The 17,293-nt window shown below is 42.4% G+C and overlaps 1 protein-coding gene across 5 annotated transcripts in view; it reads left to right on the top strand.

Moving 5' to 3' along the window:
- Positions 1–11,374, top strand: part of cpt1ab (carnitine palmitoyltransferase 1Ab (liver)) — a 28,126-nt gene extending 16,752 nt beyond the window's left edge. For 3 of the 5 annotated variants that reach the window (XM_074632221.1, XM_074632222.1, XM_074632219.1), the window contains exons 9-19: positions 596–683; positions 2,913–3,108; positions 4,722–4,910; positions 5,023–5,128; positions 5,424–5,540; positions 6,250–6,414; positions 6,999–7,130; positions 7,260–7,412; positions 8,207–8,320; positions 9,326–9,418; positions 9,525–11,374. In XM_074632221.1, the coding sequence (XP_074488322.1) occupies positions 596–683; positions 2,913–3,108; positions 4,722–4,910; positions 5,023–5,128; positions 5,424–5,540; positions 6,250–6,414; positions 6,999–7,130; positions 7,260–7,412; positions 8,207–8,320; positions 9,326–9,418; positions 9,525–9,608 (1,437 nt within the window). In that variant the 3' untranslated portion in view covers positions 9,609–11,374. Of the gene's footprint in view, positions 1–595; positions 684–1,168; positions 1,254–2,912; positions 3,109–4,721; positions 4,911–5,022; positions 5,129–5,423; positions 5,541–6,249; positions 6,415–6,998; positions 7,131–7,259; positions 7,413–8,206; positions 8,321–9,325; positions 9,419–9,524 lie in introns of all 5 variants that reach the window. The other 2 variants (XM_074632224.1, XM_074632223.1) reach the window with 1 other exon arrangement.
- Positions 11,375–17,293: the final 5,919 nt, after the last annotated feature.

The following is a 17,293-nucleotide window of genomic DNA, read 5'->3' as shown; positions in this document are numbered from 1 at the left end:
TAAATGTTTAACTTTCTCATTTACGATTTATTGATTAATAGCCATTATCTCAGTGTTTGTCTTAAGTTTACAATGAGAGCTGCTTATCTTTCACAACCGTTTCTTGTGTACTCTTAAAGTAAGTGTGTTATCTCACCAGTGATTGTGTAGATTCCTGATATTCTCCTCAGCTCACTGTGTCTAACTCTGACTTTGAATGAGCCATGCACTGCTGAGCTTTTTGCTTGTTTTGATGGAAGTAGAGCTGTGTGATTAGCGGCAAAGTGAAATCACAAGCATTTTTCTGAAGGCTTAATGAAATAAGGCTCAGTTAATGCTGGTGATTTCACTGACACACATCAGTGTCATCTTTTCCCGCTCCTCTTGTCAGTCCTTCTCCTTTACCAACCTGCATGACGCTTAAGTGCAAATTCTTTTTACATTTGCACAATCCTGATTCTACAACATAAATACACACTGATCTCTTAGATCGCAAAGACCCGATTGTATGCATTTAGACAAACACACAATGCATGTGCTCGCTCTGTTACACACTCACATTCGGTTGTCTCTGTTTTACTGTTTTGTTCCTTCGCTGTGTCGGACGCTGCGTTAGATATACTTGCTGGTGAACAAGGTTCCTCTGTGTTCGGCTCAATGGGAGCGGATGTTTAACACCACCCGCGTCCCTGGTTTGGAGACAGGTAAGAGGAGGGCACATCTCCGCCGTGCCCTGTGACCCCTAGCTATTGACACGGCAACAGCCATTGGAAACCCTGACTACCAGACTCATTGTCAACAGCACAGCCCTGAAACTACTTCTCATTAGCTTTTGTTAGTTTTTTATTTTAGGCATCTATTTGGGAGATACATATATTTAAATTTGTTAAGTGTAAATATCTACATTTCAGTACAAATCGTACTGCAAATATCAGGGCTTTGCTGGTGGCATTGAGATTGGCAGACCCCTGGTTTCTGGACCCTGCTCACGTCTCTTTCCCTGGCAGCCTTCCCAGGTCCCTTCTCTCCTCCTTAAGGCTGCTTATCAAACCAAATCCTCACCGCTCTCTCTCTCCACTTCATCCATGCTCCTGTCCGCGTAGGTGTGTGTGTCTGCTGCCGCTCTCTGGGGGATTTTAGTGAATTAGTTTGTCATCTCTGTGTTTGACTCTCCCCTTTTGCTTTTCAGCTCATGCTCCTACACACTATTCCCATGTGCTCAGCCCAATACGAGCAAATGTTCAACAGCAGTCGTGTCCCAGGTGTAGACACAGGTAGAGTCCTTAGCAGTGCCGCCTCCTCCACACTACTACTCCTACTGTACTTCTCCTTGGGACATTTTGTCCATGTGTTTGAATTAGAATTAAATCTGACCTCCATGAATAAATAATGCATGTGTGAAGGTCTATGCACATTGAAGGACTAATTTGCATGTGTACTGAAGTCTAGTGTTTGACTTTGAGAACAGCGATAGTGTTAAGGCAAGACCTGGAAATGTCAAAACAGTGTTACGCTGGCCTGAATACATAAGTATATATATATTTATAAAGGGAATTTCTTGGTTTTATTTCCCAGTATGTGTTTATGTAGTTTGAAAGACCGCTTTAACTCCGGGGTGGTGCTCCTAGTTAGTTTAGCATCTAAAATGAATAAATGACCTCTGAGGGAGCAGGAAGCCATTCTGCTGCAGACATTTTGTGACGAGCAACTTAAGCAAGAACTTTGTTGAAACTTGGGATTAAGTGCTGTTGTAGAACTAAAATGATATGTAGCATGCACCGTAGCATGTCAGTGTGGACAGGACCTCCTAAAGCATGATATAACACTCAGTCCTAAAACCAAGGCGAGGACCAGTTCAGTAGTAAAAGCCCAGAGCTTGAAGTCTCTGGACAAACACCTTGAGCTCAGATGTCACCTATCATCTGGCTGTAGAGGACAGAAGTGAATTATGATTTATTTTAAATTAATTGAAATGTAATAAGAAAAATAGTGAGATTCAGTGTTGAAAAAATGTGACTAATTTTGGATTAAATATAAGTGATACTTTCACAAATTTGAATAAAATACAAATGTTATGATATGAGTTTGAAGTTCACCCGTCACGTTGTAATAGGTTAAAAATAAAGTGTTAAATAGAACTTATTCCTTAGTGTTTAAAGTAATGGGCTCTCAGTGGTCCATCCCCATATTGATATTCACATTGCTGGAGGTGTGGGGGCCAAGTGTTACCTGGATGTGAGGTGGTTGTTGTTCTTGTGGTTGGTCCTAGCGTAAGTATCCCCTCCTCTGTCTTGCCTGAAACGAGGGCAATGCTTGTTTGAACACCATGAGCATCACCACAACAATACCACAACGGTTTATCAAAGATGCAAGTGATGTTTTTGAATTTGTTTCTTCTGGTTGTGCGCAGTGCTGTTCAAACAAACATTGCCTCAATTCATTGTATTCTAAACCACCACCCTGTTCCCAAATTACTTTCCCTTTTCATCTCACTTCCCGCACGTCCCATTTCAAGCTGCTTTAGTTTTTGAACCGGATAGTAGTCCCTCCCATCATGTAGTAATTCAGTTGTTTTTTTTGCCCCTCAAATTAATGTAAGAAGGATGTCCACAAAAATAAATAAAAAAACAGCCCTCAACAAAAGTATGTTGCTCTTAACAGAAATCTGTGGATGTTGTGGATATCACATCATTTCACCACTGGGACCAAGATCGGGTTACTAACACTTCTATTGTTCCCAGAGATGAAATGCTGTGACATCCACGCTCCATTCGAACTGCTGCCTTCTTTTTGAGATTTTAATCATATCCATTTTTAATTTTATGATGCACCAGGAGAGACATGTGCAAACATATAAATCTGCTCCCCCTGACTCCAGCCCCAAACACTCCAATTGTCTTTCTCTGTTTTCCCCCTCTTCCTCTCTCTCCCAGACACCCTTCAGCACGTGAATGAGAGCAAACACATAGCTGTGTACCACAAGGGCCGCTACTTCAAGGTGTGGATGTTTTATGACGGCCGGCTGCTGTTGCCACGGGAGATAGAGCAGCAGATGGAGAGGATCTTGGCCGACAAGTCTGAGCCATTGCCAGGAGAGGAGAAACTAGCCGCACTTACAGCAGGGGACAGGTGGGTGGCATCACTGAGCGAGCTGCAGCCGGTATTGATGAGGCCACACAATTTATACTAGGGCTGCGGTCGAAAAGTCTTTTTTGCTTAGGAAGGTTCCTAACGGAGTGAAATGACCCGGAAGTATCTCAGTGGTAGCCATGATAAGAGCTGTTTGAATTCTCTAAATGCAAAGGAAAGGTGCTTCAATGCTTCCTTTAGCATCTCCTTTAGCATAGGATACACTGGATCATCCTTTAGCAAAGGAAAGGAGATAATGCCGCCCCACAATTTCAAAACGGGTAACAAATACCTAAGTAAAAAACAAAACAATAACAAATAAAATGAACAGTAAACATATAGCAAACAAATAATAAAAATAAATAAATATTACGTCCGAAAAGGAGTGGGAAGAAATATAGGCCTGCTGGTTCTACTCCTTCACCATAACTCCAAAATTAGCTCAATATTTATCATATAAACTTTGTGGTAGGCTGTAAGTTATTCCTTTTTTTTATTTCAATGCCAACCGTGGTAATGAAATGATCTTTTTTTTGACCGGTTGTCACATGTTTGGTAAGATGATCATATAATTATATGTGGATGTAAAGTGTTCCTGCAGCAGAAGAAGCTGCGATATCTCTCTGTCACACACCGCGGGTGAAGAAGCCTAAGAGTTTAGAGCAGTTTAAGAACGCACGGTGGGTAGCAGAGCTTTTTGTAGTCCATCTTCAGAATATTGTAGTTTTACCACAGCAGAACTACGTCAATAACATCCGCCGCCATCGCATCATAATTACAAAGCCTAGTGTAAGTGCAGTCGGATTCTCTTAACACCGCGTTGTCTTTTCCCAAGTCCTTTTTTCCTTCTCATCTTTCCTTGACCTCATGACGTTTTCCACCGAGGTCAAGGAAAAGTGGTTAGGAAAAGACGTCATGATGTCATTTTTTGACTTTTTCGACCACAGCCTCAGACCCTTAAAGCCTCTCAATACCCACACAGGTGTTTTTAATTATTCTGGCTGATTAGACCTCTGCTCAGGTAGAAGTTGCTATGATGAGACATTTAGGTCACAATTCTTCATCTACCAATAAGAATGATAAAGGTGTAATTTGTCCCGCCCTAACAGGTGCAACAAACCTAACAGGAGACTCTGGAAGATGTCAATCAATTAGTCTAAACACGCCCACAGAGTCCTGAGTAGAGGTCTAATTAGCCAGATTAACTGAAAACACGTGTGTGGGTGTTCAGAGGCTTGAAGGACAAAAATGTCATCATAGACACCCATTTAAAACGGCCGTTGCGGTGTAAAATCATGCATTCTATAATATCAGGCTTTCAATCTAGAGCCCCGGCTTCAAAATTGTAGTTTTTCCACAAGATTGTCATTTTCTCATGTTTGTCCTATGGGACTAGTACATGCTATTTTCCTGGTTCCCAGTACTAGGGTTATTGCTGCTGTATTATGGAGCACTACAGTGTTTGATTCAGTGCATCAAAATCAATGTTGTTGCTAATCATTAACATACCCCAGACTTTGAAAAAAAGAAAATCCTCACACTGAGGAGAAACGTGTCGGCCTACCTGCTGTGAGGCATTGCCTGAGATCTACCTGTTATTTGACATTGTGCAGGACCCCGTGGGCCCAGGCACGTGAAACCTTCTTCGTCCGCGGTAAGAACAAGCAATCTCTGGACATCATTGAGAAGGCAGCCTTCTTCGTAACCCTTGATGACACCGAGCAGCGCTTCGAGGCAGACAACCCGGTCAAGTCTCTGGACAAATATGCTAAGTCCCTCCTCCACGGAAAATGCTACGACAGGTGGGGCAGATATAAATGATGTATTTTGTTTCTGATTATTAAAAGAGCTTGCGGGGTGAAGTTCATACATAAATAAACTGAAGGTCTTCACTCTTCTTTTTTTGTCATCCAGGTGGTTCGATAAATCCTTTAACCTGATCGTTTTCAAGAACGGCACCATGGGACTGAACGCAGAGCATTCCTGGGCTGATGCTCCAATCATCGGCCATCTCTGGGAGGTACATCATTTTTTTTTATCTAATTAATTTCTCATTTTTTTTGCATTAAACCATGTCAACAATGTTTTTGCATTGTAATTATGTCACCAAGAATAAATTAAGAAATTAATATCTTAGTTAATCTTTGTGTATTTAAAAAAAAATAGTTTTATTTTTTTTCTTTAAAGGAAAACGGCAAGAAATATATTTAACTATCTCAACAACCTGAACTAATACAATGAAAAACAAATGTATTTATATCCTGATTGGCATGATGTCTGACTTAATTGAGTTATATCTTGACTCTGCGTTGCAGCATGTTCTCTCCATGGACCCTTTTAAGTTGGGATATACTGATGAGGGTCACTGCTGTGGGGAGCCCCACCCCAACCTGCCAGGTCCTCAGAGGCTGTCGTGGGACATCCCTGCTGCGGTAAGAAGAACTAGTTCCTTCAACGTGTTGTCCGACCATGTGTGTCAAGTGTTTGGTCTTACTCGACGGTGGGGAAAAAAGCTGTCCGCCATAAAGAGGATGGAACACGATAATCTTTAAAATACTGCGTCTCTCCTGGAAGACATCCGTAGTCTTGCATTGCGCCCGAAAGTGACAGAAATAGTTTTGTAAATAATGAAAAAAGAGAGAGAAGTTCCAACCCTGCTTACTTTCTCACCTCTGCACAGCTGGCCAATCACTGTGCGAGTGTCGAATTGTTGGTTTTGGAAAGCTGACGGATGCAGCCCCCCCAACTCCGACGCCAGAAAGGTGTGGGGTGAGGGTGTTCACGCAGCTGTTTGACCATCTGATGAAGCATACTAACAGCTTAAGACTGCTAGGACATCTTGTACACTGGGCTGATACCTGAGATTTGTTATTCATGAGCCTTGACTTCCCTCTGCTGGTAGCTTGAACTAATGTACACCAGTGTTGGTATTTTATTACTTCAATTCCAAGATGTAGAGAAAGGGCTGTTGGGTATTGTTTATTTGAAGTTCAAACTGGTGTTAAGCCTAAGAAGTACTAATGCCGCTGATATACATTTTATTAATCTGAGCTTTCTTAATTGTTTTTGTTCTATGCGTATGTTGTCATCCATGCCATGCCATCTGCTCAGTTTAACATATGACTCTGTCCCGTCCTCTAGTGCCTGGAGGTCGTCGAGAGCTCTCTGACAGTAGCCAGGAATCTTGCTGACGATGTCGACTCTCACATTTTCCCCTTCAATGACTTTGGCAAAGGTCTGATTAAGAAGTGCCGCACCAGTCCTGATGCCTTCATCCAGATCGCCCTACAGCTGGCCCATTACAGGGCAAGTACATACATCTCACTGGTTTCTATGCTACATTTTAGGATGTAATAGCAGTTGTATGCATTTATTTATATGTCATTTAGTGTCTTTTTTCATGTTAGGCTTCTAATTATAGTAACTGATACGGTCCAGTGACGTTCCTCTGAAATTCCAGCAGAGGGCAGTCTCAACCTGCCGGTCCAACGTGTCATTGAAGACTGTCAAATGTTGTCAGTGAATGATTTAATCAAAACTTTGTTCAGCTTCAGCTTAAGGCCGTATTTTCCTGTTTGTTTTGCAGTTTATTTGATAATACTAAACACAGCACAAGCACATATGAACTAGTGTTTGACATCTTTGTAAAGTTTTGTTGCTAATTGGCACTTGCCTTGGATAGCGAAGTTGGTAATGGCAGTTAAGACATGGTATTTCCTGGTGTTTCTGTTATTTATTCAATCCCTTGTATGTGTAAATGTAAGAGTAGCTGAAGAAGTCGCTGACCGTTATTTGTAATTATCAACATCTACTGTTAACTCATTAACAACTCATTAACAACTTTGTGTGGTTTGTCTTTTTTAATGCTGATCCATACCGTCTCTCAACAGGACAAAAAGAAGTTCTGCCTGACATACGAAGCCTCCATGACGCGTTTGTTCCGGGAGGGCCGGACAGAAACTGTGCGCTCTTGCACCATGGAGACTTGTGCCTTTGTCCGTGCCATGATCGGAGCCGAGACAGTAAGGCCAAACACACGCCACACACCACACCTCTGATTACAGCGCTACGCTCAGTCACTGATTGTTAGTCCAGTATGCAGACCATGCTCTTTAATAGATTGACTTTTATCTCTTTGCTGTCCTTTTCAGAGAGAAGATTGTCTCAAGTTGCTCAAACTGGCAGCAGAGAAGCACCAAAACTTGTACCGCCTGGCGATGACAGGAGAGGGCATCGATCGCCACCTTTTCTGTCTCTACGTGGTTTCCAAATACCTGGGAGAAGACTCGCCCTTCCTCAGGGAGGTACGAGCTGTTGTTGCAAGTTGTCGTGAGATTTCTGCTCATAAGATATCGTCCATGTGAATCAGCACAGACCAGCTTACTATATTCTTATTGATTTTACAACAATACAATCAAAGTGGCTCCGAGTACATCTGCTCACTTCAAACAATGATGAAAAATTGAGCGGTCACCTGTTAAACCTCTGACAATTTTGCACTTAAAATGACAGTTTCCAAGGTTTGGGTCTCAGTTGAGTTTTGTTTGGACTCGTTGTAAATCAAGCCTACTTGAGTTCTCTTAAGGAATATTATTGGTGTAAGATGGTTGATGGTTGGATTTAATCTTGTCCAGGACTCCATAAGTACAGAATAACTAATGCAATTTTGTTTAAAGAGGAAGCAGCCTTTAAACACAAGGATTAAATATTCTAGATTAAGCTTCACTTCTGATTAAACTGGCTCGCTAAATTTACAGGCTCATATAATCATTTCAAAGTAGGCTTCTACTTACTTTTCTCTGGTTAAAAGTAAGTAACAAATGTGCATGCCAAGCTGTCATATCATTTAACTCAGGCAAAAGAATGAAAAAGCACATTTCTCCACCTTCCACTTAACATGTGACATGGTATACTTAAATCCAGCTCATCACTGTGTTATATAACACGTGCTACTTCTGGCCTAATAGCTTTCCGCTGAGTATCTAATAAAGAAAGAAATGCTTCTACATCAGGCTAGATAAACCTGTTGCTTGGGCTGAGAACACGGTGTGAGTTTGCTTTGACCGGTGAATTAAACGTATGTTACCTTTATGTTTAGGTCCTGTCTGAGCCGTGGAGGCTGTCCACCAGTCAGACGCCTCTGCAGCAGCTGGAGCTGTTTGATCTGGTCAAACACTCCGAGTATGTGTCCTCCGGAGGTGGATTCGGACCAGTAAGTTACCCCTCAGTCATTTTAAAAGGAGGTTGTGCAGTCTTTCTGCAATTTGAAAATATTAAAGGTGCTATTGATAACATTGGTAATATTCAGCCACTAGATGTCGCATTCTCCCTCCTCCGTTGTTGCCAGGCACTTACCGTCAATCACAGCCATTTATCCATTTTTTCCACACTAACTGACGACCCAGAGATACCACGCGATACCAACATTGTTTTACTATCGGCTCACAAGCCTGGTTAGAAGTGGGAACCAAACGTCAGATATCTTCCACAGAGATAAAACAAAACATTCATTTTGGACCCGCCAAAATTTTCTAAATGGTTAATTCAATCATGATTTTTTTCAGGAAAAGCCATACTTTTATTCAGCACCTTTCTAAAGCCTCAGTGGATGTATTTTTTTTAATTTTTTTTACATATTCGTCTACATAAAAACGTTATCATAAGACCTTTAAGTCATGCAGTTTGTGTCCTTTATGGATGGATAAATATTTGTTTAGTTTCGTTTTTTTGTTTCGGATATCACGTCACACAAAGTCTGTCTCCGTCCACCTGTTTTTATGTTTAATTAGGGTCTGTATATAGATGTCAAAAATTCCCCTTTTTTGGAAATATAGTTTTTTAAACAATGGTACTACAACTTCTGTGTCGGTCACGTGATGCCGTTGAGCCCAAACAGACTTTTTTCCCATAGACTTACATTGGGAAAGAGACGTCTGTAACTCAGCGGATCATTTTTTTTTGAGGTCCAGACTGCTGCTGGAGCGAGAGCTGGGAGGCGGGGTTAAAGGAAACGCTACTGCGCCTCCTCTATGGGCCCAATGGATGCAGAAGATTGCCGGTTGATCCGGGTACTTTATCTCTTGGCAGTCGAGCCATTTTGGCTTCATGCGCCACTGAGCACCTCTCATAGGAATGAACGGGAGCCTGCCTTTCAACGCTTTAACCAGTTCTCTTTATACAGCCATGGGGTTTAACTCCCATTTCTTGTGTCCTAAAGGTGGCTGATGATGGCTATGGCGTCTCCTACATCATCGTTGGTGAGAACCTCATCAACTTCCACATCTCCAGCAAACACTCGAGCCCAGAAACCGTAAGTTCAGTTCGCTAGACAATTTAGATTCTTGTATGTTCATTACTTGATTACTTGAAGCGACTTATTAAAAGCAACTTTCACCCTTTTTTTTGCTTTATTTCAGGACTCGCACCGTTTTGGCAGCAACATCAGACAGGCCATGCTCGACATGCTGGATCTCTTCCAGCTCGACAAGAAAACCAAGTGATTGGCCCTCTTGACATCAGAAGTTGTTTTTAGCAAGAAACATATTGTTCCCGACGCTTGTACAGAATATAATATTTGATTGGGGGTTATTTTTAAGTTAATTGATGTTACAGAAATAAGGATGATTGGGAGTTTTTGTCGATATGTTTGTGAGGCGTTAATGTGTACTGTATGTACTGTATAGGCACGGTGAGATTCTGGTGTTATCGGGTACAGGTAGTGCACAGATCAAACGTTTTTATTCGCAGGACTGTTCGCACGGGTGCCTTAGTGAGAGGGCAGAAAGGGAGGGGGAAATTAAAGCTCTAGTCTGATCTCAAGTCTGTATCACCACACTAGGAGACATCTCAGCTAAAGGATTGTTCAGTAGCATCATCCAATATTTGCGTTTTAAGTTGAGAGATGATGCGATATTTTTACTAGTTATTGTCCCAGTTTTGAAATAAATTCTTTTAGTTTTTTAGGTTTCGTCTGGTCTTTCCATTTGCAGCACCTGAGTCATGTGTAACTGGCCAAAGCAACAAACGTGATGTTAAATATCATCGACAAATTGCATGTTGCATGGTGTCCATTAATTTCATATTACTGAGTTTTAACATTGAGTCTGATTTGCTAGGCTGAACAACAGTGATCTTCTACCTACGGAGGGCCAGAAAGAGCAAAACAGTTGATCTATAATTACAAGAACTACAAATATATGATCTGCAAAGTGACCCCTGTATCAGTGTGATACTGGATACTTTCTAATCAGTGGATCAACATTGCCTTTCTGACTCACGTGCACAGCTAGACGGTGTGTGTTTCAGCTGCTCTGATTTTATGATGTAGCGCGAAGCCGGATCATATTTGTGTTTGTCGTTTTCATACTCAGGTTTTTCTAAATTCTAGGGTGCTGGCCACAGCATTGGAAGAGCGCTCATGTTGCTGTATACATGTGCAACACTAGAATGCCATGTGACCCTGATGAGCCGGTGGGTAGTGTAACATTAAGTTTGCTGTGGAAATGAGGGATTGGCAGGGCGGGTGTGTGTCTGACTGACAAAGTGCGTGGCCGACAGTGACTTTTTCTTCTGTTTCTTGTGTTAAAAAAAAGAGTGGGTTAACTGTACTTAAACTCTGTGGTGCACTCCATGACATGTTCTTTAGTTCAAACTAACCGATTCCCAACTCCAGATCAAGATGTATTGTAAACTTTTATGAGCAAGCCAGTTGTCCGTTGCAGCATAGTGGTATTTCAACTTTCAATATGAGGTCGCTTAATAGGTTGTGATGTCTCTCCAGTACAGTAGGAAGTCATCGTTGTTCTCCGAGTTCTGCTTAGGAAGTGCACATATAGAGGGGCTGTCGCGTGGGAATGCATTTCTGTTATTATGTATATGTTGTCAGTTCATCATATTTATTTTTTTCCCATCTTTTAACCTCTTTATTCACAAAACAAAACATGCATATTTACCAGCTGAATGCTGCGAACGTTGAGCGCTAAGTTAAAGCTTTGCTGATTTTAAGAAGTGAAACAGAAAAAAATGCTTCCTTTTTCTTTTCGACACGACAGTTTTGTTGTCACAGACTTTGCCAGTATGTTGTAGTTGTGTGACTTTTTATCTCGGTAGACCTCATGTTTACACTGCTGCATGGTTTTTGAAGATGAAGCTGTATATGTTTTGCCTTTTAATTTAAAGACGGTGTAAAAAAAAAAAAAGAAAAAACAAGCAGCTGATATACCAAAACGAGTTTTAACAATAAAGTGAATGTCAGACAGCTGTATCACCTCTGAGTATGTCGTCTCTTATTTACAATCTGTTCTTTCTATCTGTTTAAATCATATCAACCCTTCATATCTACATAGGGAGCGGGTCCTCTTCATGGAGTCCAACATGTTGCTCCACCATATTTTAACAGTAGCCCAGAACAGATAAATCAAACACTGGCTATAGAGAGAGCCTTTTGTGTTTTTACATTACCTGAAGGCCACCGTAATTCTCCTACACGCTTGTGAAACTGTAGTAAAGTGAGCCGCAGAATACAAAACCGCGGCACCGCCAGCAGCCGTCTGACTTTGAATGGTGTTACCATGGTTTTGCACTTGGCAGTTTACATTACCTCAGTCTTGGAAAGGGAGGAGTATTGAGTTGGTTGCAATCTGCAGCCACACCCCTAGATCCCGCCAAACCTACACACTGTGTCTTTAAAACCACGGCTGATGTAAAAACCAAGACAATTTAATTTTGGATAAATCTGAACAATTGGTCAATAATTTAAAGTTTTGATAATTGATCGATCATTCCTCAAGCAAAAATGCTCTAACCTGAAGATGATGCGAGAGGACAATTCATCCTGAGTGGGATGTGAATGTGTGTACCAAATTTCAATCTATAGTTGTGGATACATTTCACTAAAAACGAAATATATCAATCTCATGATGGTATTAGGACTCACCCTCTTATTTCATAGCAATCCATCTACCATGCCACTAGCATGGCTAAGGATTTTTACGCCCTAATTTTGAGCATTTAGCAGGTGTTTAGCTTGGTGGTGTGATCCATGTTAACAGTTAGCTTAGTGAATATAACCGCCTCCCTCCCTGAGAGCTAATAAGGCAAATTAGTTCAAATGTCAATGTCTGTCAAGTGGGGCCTGGCAATATATTGATAATATATCACATTGTGATATGAGACTAGATATCGTCTTAGATTTTGAATATCTTAATTTGGCATAATTGTCTTTTCCTGGTTTTAAAGGCTGCCTTTCAGTAAAGTGATGTCATTTTCTGAACTTGCCAGACTGTTCTAGCTGTTGTATTATTTGCCTTTACCCACATATCCACATTACTGACGATTATCAATTCTATCAAATCTCATTGTGTAAATATTTTGTGAAAGCAACAAAGGTCAACCCTACAATATCGTCACAATATCGGCATCAAGGTATTTGGTCAAAAATATCGTGATATTTGATTTTCTCCATATCGCCTAGTAGTACTGTCAAGGTACTGGCAATGTCTGGACCATGATGATGGTCTTGCCCAAAGGTTCTCAGACATTTTGGGTCCAGGGTCCCCCTTACAGGGGAAAAGAATGTCCAAGGACCCTCATCCTAACCCAAAATGTTATTGAATACCACTTATATACCTTTCAACAGAGGGTGACTACATTAAAATGACATTTGTACTCCCACTGACAGCATGTATAGCCCACATTTCAAGTAATTCATCTTAAAAGCTTTCAGAAAATGAATGGTCGTTTAAACTTACCCATCTAAAGCTGACTTTCAGTAACTGCTTCAATTAAAAAAAATAATGTCTCATTACTGTGTGCCACAATCACATCAGAGTTTCTATTGGCCCAAAGCTAACGTGGGTGGGAGACACAATATGCTTGTTTTATTGGTGCAAATGGTCCCCATCTGAAGATTTGCACTTTTTAATGGTACAGCACAGTTTTATAATTAGAGCAAATTATTTTGCAGACTCCCTGACAGAGTGCCACGGACCCCTGGGGGTTCCCCGAACCCCACTTTGAGAATCAATGGTCTAGCCAACCTTCATCTGCATGAGAGGGCTAGCTTGTGGTCATGTCTACGTTAATAGCTCTGTAAGCCTCCTGAAACCGGTCTGGTGTGAAAATGAGATCTTTCCTCCCTTAGCTCAGTGTTTACTTTATCAAAGGGAAGCTGTGGCGTGCCATCTGGCCAGGTGGCTGTGCTCAAGTGGACGGCCGCCAGGAGCCAGTTCCGCCTATGGGGGGTATTAATAGGCTCCTCCTCTGGGGCCGCTCGGGGCATATTCAGCTATTAACTTGAATTAAACGGAAGACGTTTGAAGGCATCGCGAGGTGACAGATTTCCAAGGAGGGCGTGGGCAGGAAGTGATTACATGTGACAGTTTCCCTCCTGTCCACCACTTGGGCACAGTCTCTCTGCCACACACACACACACACACACACACACACACACACCTCCACAATAGTCCTGATGTCACCCTGCCTTGTGCTTCTGTTAGCAGGCTAACATTTCAAGACTGCATTCCTGATCTCTGCTTACTCCTCATCTACTCTGGCAACCTGCAGTTTGGCGACTTGAGGAAAAAGGTTTACCTTTAAAGCCAGCACTTAATGATTCTTTGTTTCTTTGTATGTCTTACATCAAAATCATGAAGTATGTCCTGACTTTCTGTGACATTTTTTTCAATCACACAAAGGAGACAGTGGCCGTATCTTCTCTATTTAACACAAGACGTGCAGGCGAACTATGACAGATCCATAATCAACAGACTTCGACCGGCTGGCTTCTGGACAACAAGCCTTTAAATTGTACACCTAATTGGCAAGCTGGAAAACCCATTCACCGAAGAGCAGACACTGAAACCTAAAACCTCGACTTGCACTTTCTAAAAGTAGACTTTGGGAGAGATCTGCGGCCTCTGCTTGTCACCAGTTTAATTCATGTGCCACTTGCTCCACCACAACACCCTCAAAGAAAAGAGGGGAGCCAATGTTGCCTCCAGTTTTATAAGCTAATATCATTCACACAGAAGCAGCAGGGATGTTCCCATTTTGTCCGGATGTCATCGCTGGTAGCTGAACATCATTGTTCCCATTGTAGCCACTGTATGTAGACAATTCGTGTCATTCTTGATTCACGTTTGGCAGGACAATTTGTTTTTCCTGCACTGCTGGACAACTTATGTAAGGCTCTGTTATGCCCCAAACTAATTGGGTTGAATATTACATGTTGATTCAGTGAATGAGGGGGAAAAAAATAACAATTGGACCGCTGTGTCCCGCCGCTAAATGTTAGTTTAAGGGTGGATGTCTTTGACCGCAAACTTTCTGGAAGGAATTGTGTTATTGTGCCGTGATTTCACATTTGAGTGGACCTCACAAGAAAGAGTTTCACTGTTGAGAAGACAGGATCAATAGCAAACATATAACAAACTAATGTACGGTACTCAGAATAAAGGGAAATTATACTTATGTTGAATTCTGAAAAATAACATTAAAGGGGCAGTGTGTAGGATTTAGCGGCATCTAGTGGTGTGGTTGCAGATTGCAACCAACTGAGTACCCCTCCACTCAACCCTCCCTTTCCAAGACTGCGGTAACGTGAGCTGCCGAGTGCAAAACCGTGGTCACGCCGTTCACTTTGCTCAGAGGTCATCCTTACCATAATAACACTACTTTAAGAGCAACGGAAGACAGACAGCGGCTGGCGGAACTGCGGATTTGCACTACGCACATGGTTGCCAACCTTTCATTGCCCTCTCCTGGTTTCCTCCCGTGGTCACAGTTCTCCCGCAATCAATACTACTGTTTCCACCCGGACGGCATCAGAGCTACACCAAATGTCTTTTCCCGGCGGAGGAGAGCTGCTCGCGACACCGCGGCGCGTTTTGAGGTGTGCTCGCCGCACATTACAGCATCACAGCATGACAGCAAAGCCGGCGTGGTGTGGCGCAAGCTATTGGAAATAACAGGTTTCAGAGCGCAGTGGGCTGTTGTCGTATTGTGACTGAAAGGACCTTCAGTGAGTGAGAGACAGAGAGAGAAATGGAGAGTACTAAGAGAAAGAAATACTCAAGCAGGGGCAAAACATGAATGAATGAATAAAAACAGATGAATATTAGCCTAGTTTATATCAGAGATTCACACAAGTTCACGCCAGAAGAGCAAATTATTCCATTTTTCTTTCCTGATATTAAAAGCAAAAATAATGTAGGCCTATTTGACAAAAAATTCTGTTGAAGTGTACTTATTATTTTGTTATTTTCATTCTTTAAAAGTCACCACAATGCAGGAAATAAAATCTCTGAAACTCAAATTTTTCGGGACCCGATTTTGAAATCCTACCTATTTTTGAGGTCTCAAGATTGGCAAGTATGACTGCAGTTTCACAAGCATGCCAGAGAACTACGGTGTCCTTCAGGTAACATAAAAATGTGGAAGGCTCTCTCTAGAGCCCGTGTTTGGTTTGTCCGTTCTGGGCTACTGTAGAAACATGGCGCAGCAACATGGCGGACTCAGTGAAGAGGACCCGCTCCCTTTGTAGATATGAAGGGCTCATTCTAAGCTAACGAAAACCCAATGATTTTTAGTTTCAGTTGATTATACACTAAAGAAATCATAGCTATGACTATTATATTACATTCCTGCTAATAGATCCCCTGAAATGTTGCACACTGTTCCTTTAAGTCATATAGAGTAATGAAGGTCACATAAGGTTTTGCCTGACTCTAGCTCTCTAACCTCCGCTGTCCTCTGGATCAGAGTCGCCCCCGAGCCTCTAACACTGTAACTTCATCACCTCACAAACCATGGAGCCACACTAGTATGTCTTTTTAGAATTTTATCTGGCTGAGAACTGCGCCCAGATTTAAAAAAAAGTGCCATATGAATCTAAGTGATTAAGGCGAGGGTGTAAACGGAGAGGGGCGAGCTCGGTGGCTGGCGTGGAGGGTACCATGCGTGTCTGCGGCCAGCTGCACCTGTCTCACTGCCCTAAAGGAGCCGGGGCCTGCATGGGGCCCCAAGGTGGAGCTCAGCCAAGGGGCAGCGGGAGAGGAAGGTATAAGGGAAGAGAAGCTTAGCGGAGGTCGAGCTGAATGTGATTCCCCTGAGAATCTCTCCCACCGCGTGCTCACCAAATCTATTAATAACTTTTATTAGGTTTAAGTGGAATTAGTGGAGATGTTAGCCGTCAGCATGTTCACAGATATATAGACATACACTTTCTGACATGAGGAGACGGAAGAGCGGGGGGTGTTAATAATAAGAGCCTCGCACACACACAAACAAACACATACACTCAGGAGCATGTGCAAGCTGACATGGACATGGACATGGATGCAACAAATACCACAAGTAAAAGCAATTAAAGGGACTATTTGTAACTTTCAGAAATGCTTGTTAACAGCGACACCTGTGGCCGTGAAATCAACGAAAGTCAGCGTCGGGCTCGCGTTTGCTCGCTCTAAATATACCTGAACGAGCATCGCTCAAAACAGTGAGGCGACACACGTCAGCTAAAAGCACAATATCACTCTATATTTCAGCTGCTTAGCAGTAATGTTAGCTGACCAGACGAAGGTCTCTCCATGAACATGATTTAGATCTGATCTTAGTGTTGGCTTTTCCTGCCTAAGTGCAGGCTGAGGCAGCGGGGCTCTGCAGCATGTCTCCTCTGCTCTCTCCGCCCGCAGCCGGAGAGAGCAGAGGAGACACCGGCACCCGGTCGGTAACGAGAGGGTAACGTAACTCTCTGAAGAGCTCCGTCACTTCACAAGACACGGGAAAGCTCTGTTGGTCTGGAGGAACTGCAGCATTTATTTCTGCACAAACGTCCCCTGTACATTCACTAGATATTCTCAGAGCTAAACTCTTCTGCAGTGTGTAGTGAGCGCATGTTCACGTCTAGAGGTGGAGCGAGACAGCGAGGACGCGCGCGCATTCTGAGTGAAGGAGAGCATGCAGCGGAGACGAGGCTCCAGCCACACGCGAGCGCGCATATGCGAACGCGCATGTGTGACGACCCGCTACATTTATGCGCGTACAAAGTTACAAATAGTCCCTTTAATATACAAGATGAACATCATTTATGTTTGCATATTTCTCTTTAGGGTCATTCTGGGTGTTGGAGCCTATCCCACAACAGTTAAACACACAGAGACATATTTTGGGTAAAGTCCAGATGTGT

The sequence above is a fragment of the Sebastes fasciatus genome, chromosome 4, assembly GCF_043250625.1.
Source record: "Sebastes fasciatus isolate fSebFas1 chromosome 4, fSebFas1.pri, whole genome shotgun sequence".
In the NCBI taxonomy this organism is placed as follows: Eukaryota; Metazoa; Chordata; class Actinopteri; order Perciformes; family Sebastidae; genus Sebastes; species Sebastes fasciatus.
This window is presented reverse-complemented; position numbering and strand designations above follow the sequence as displayed.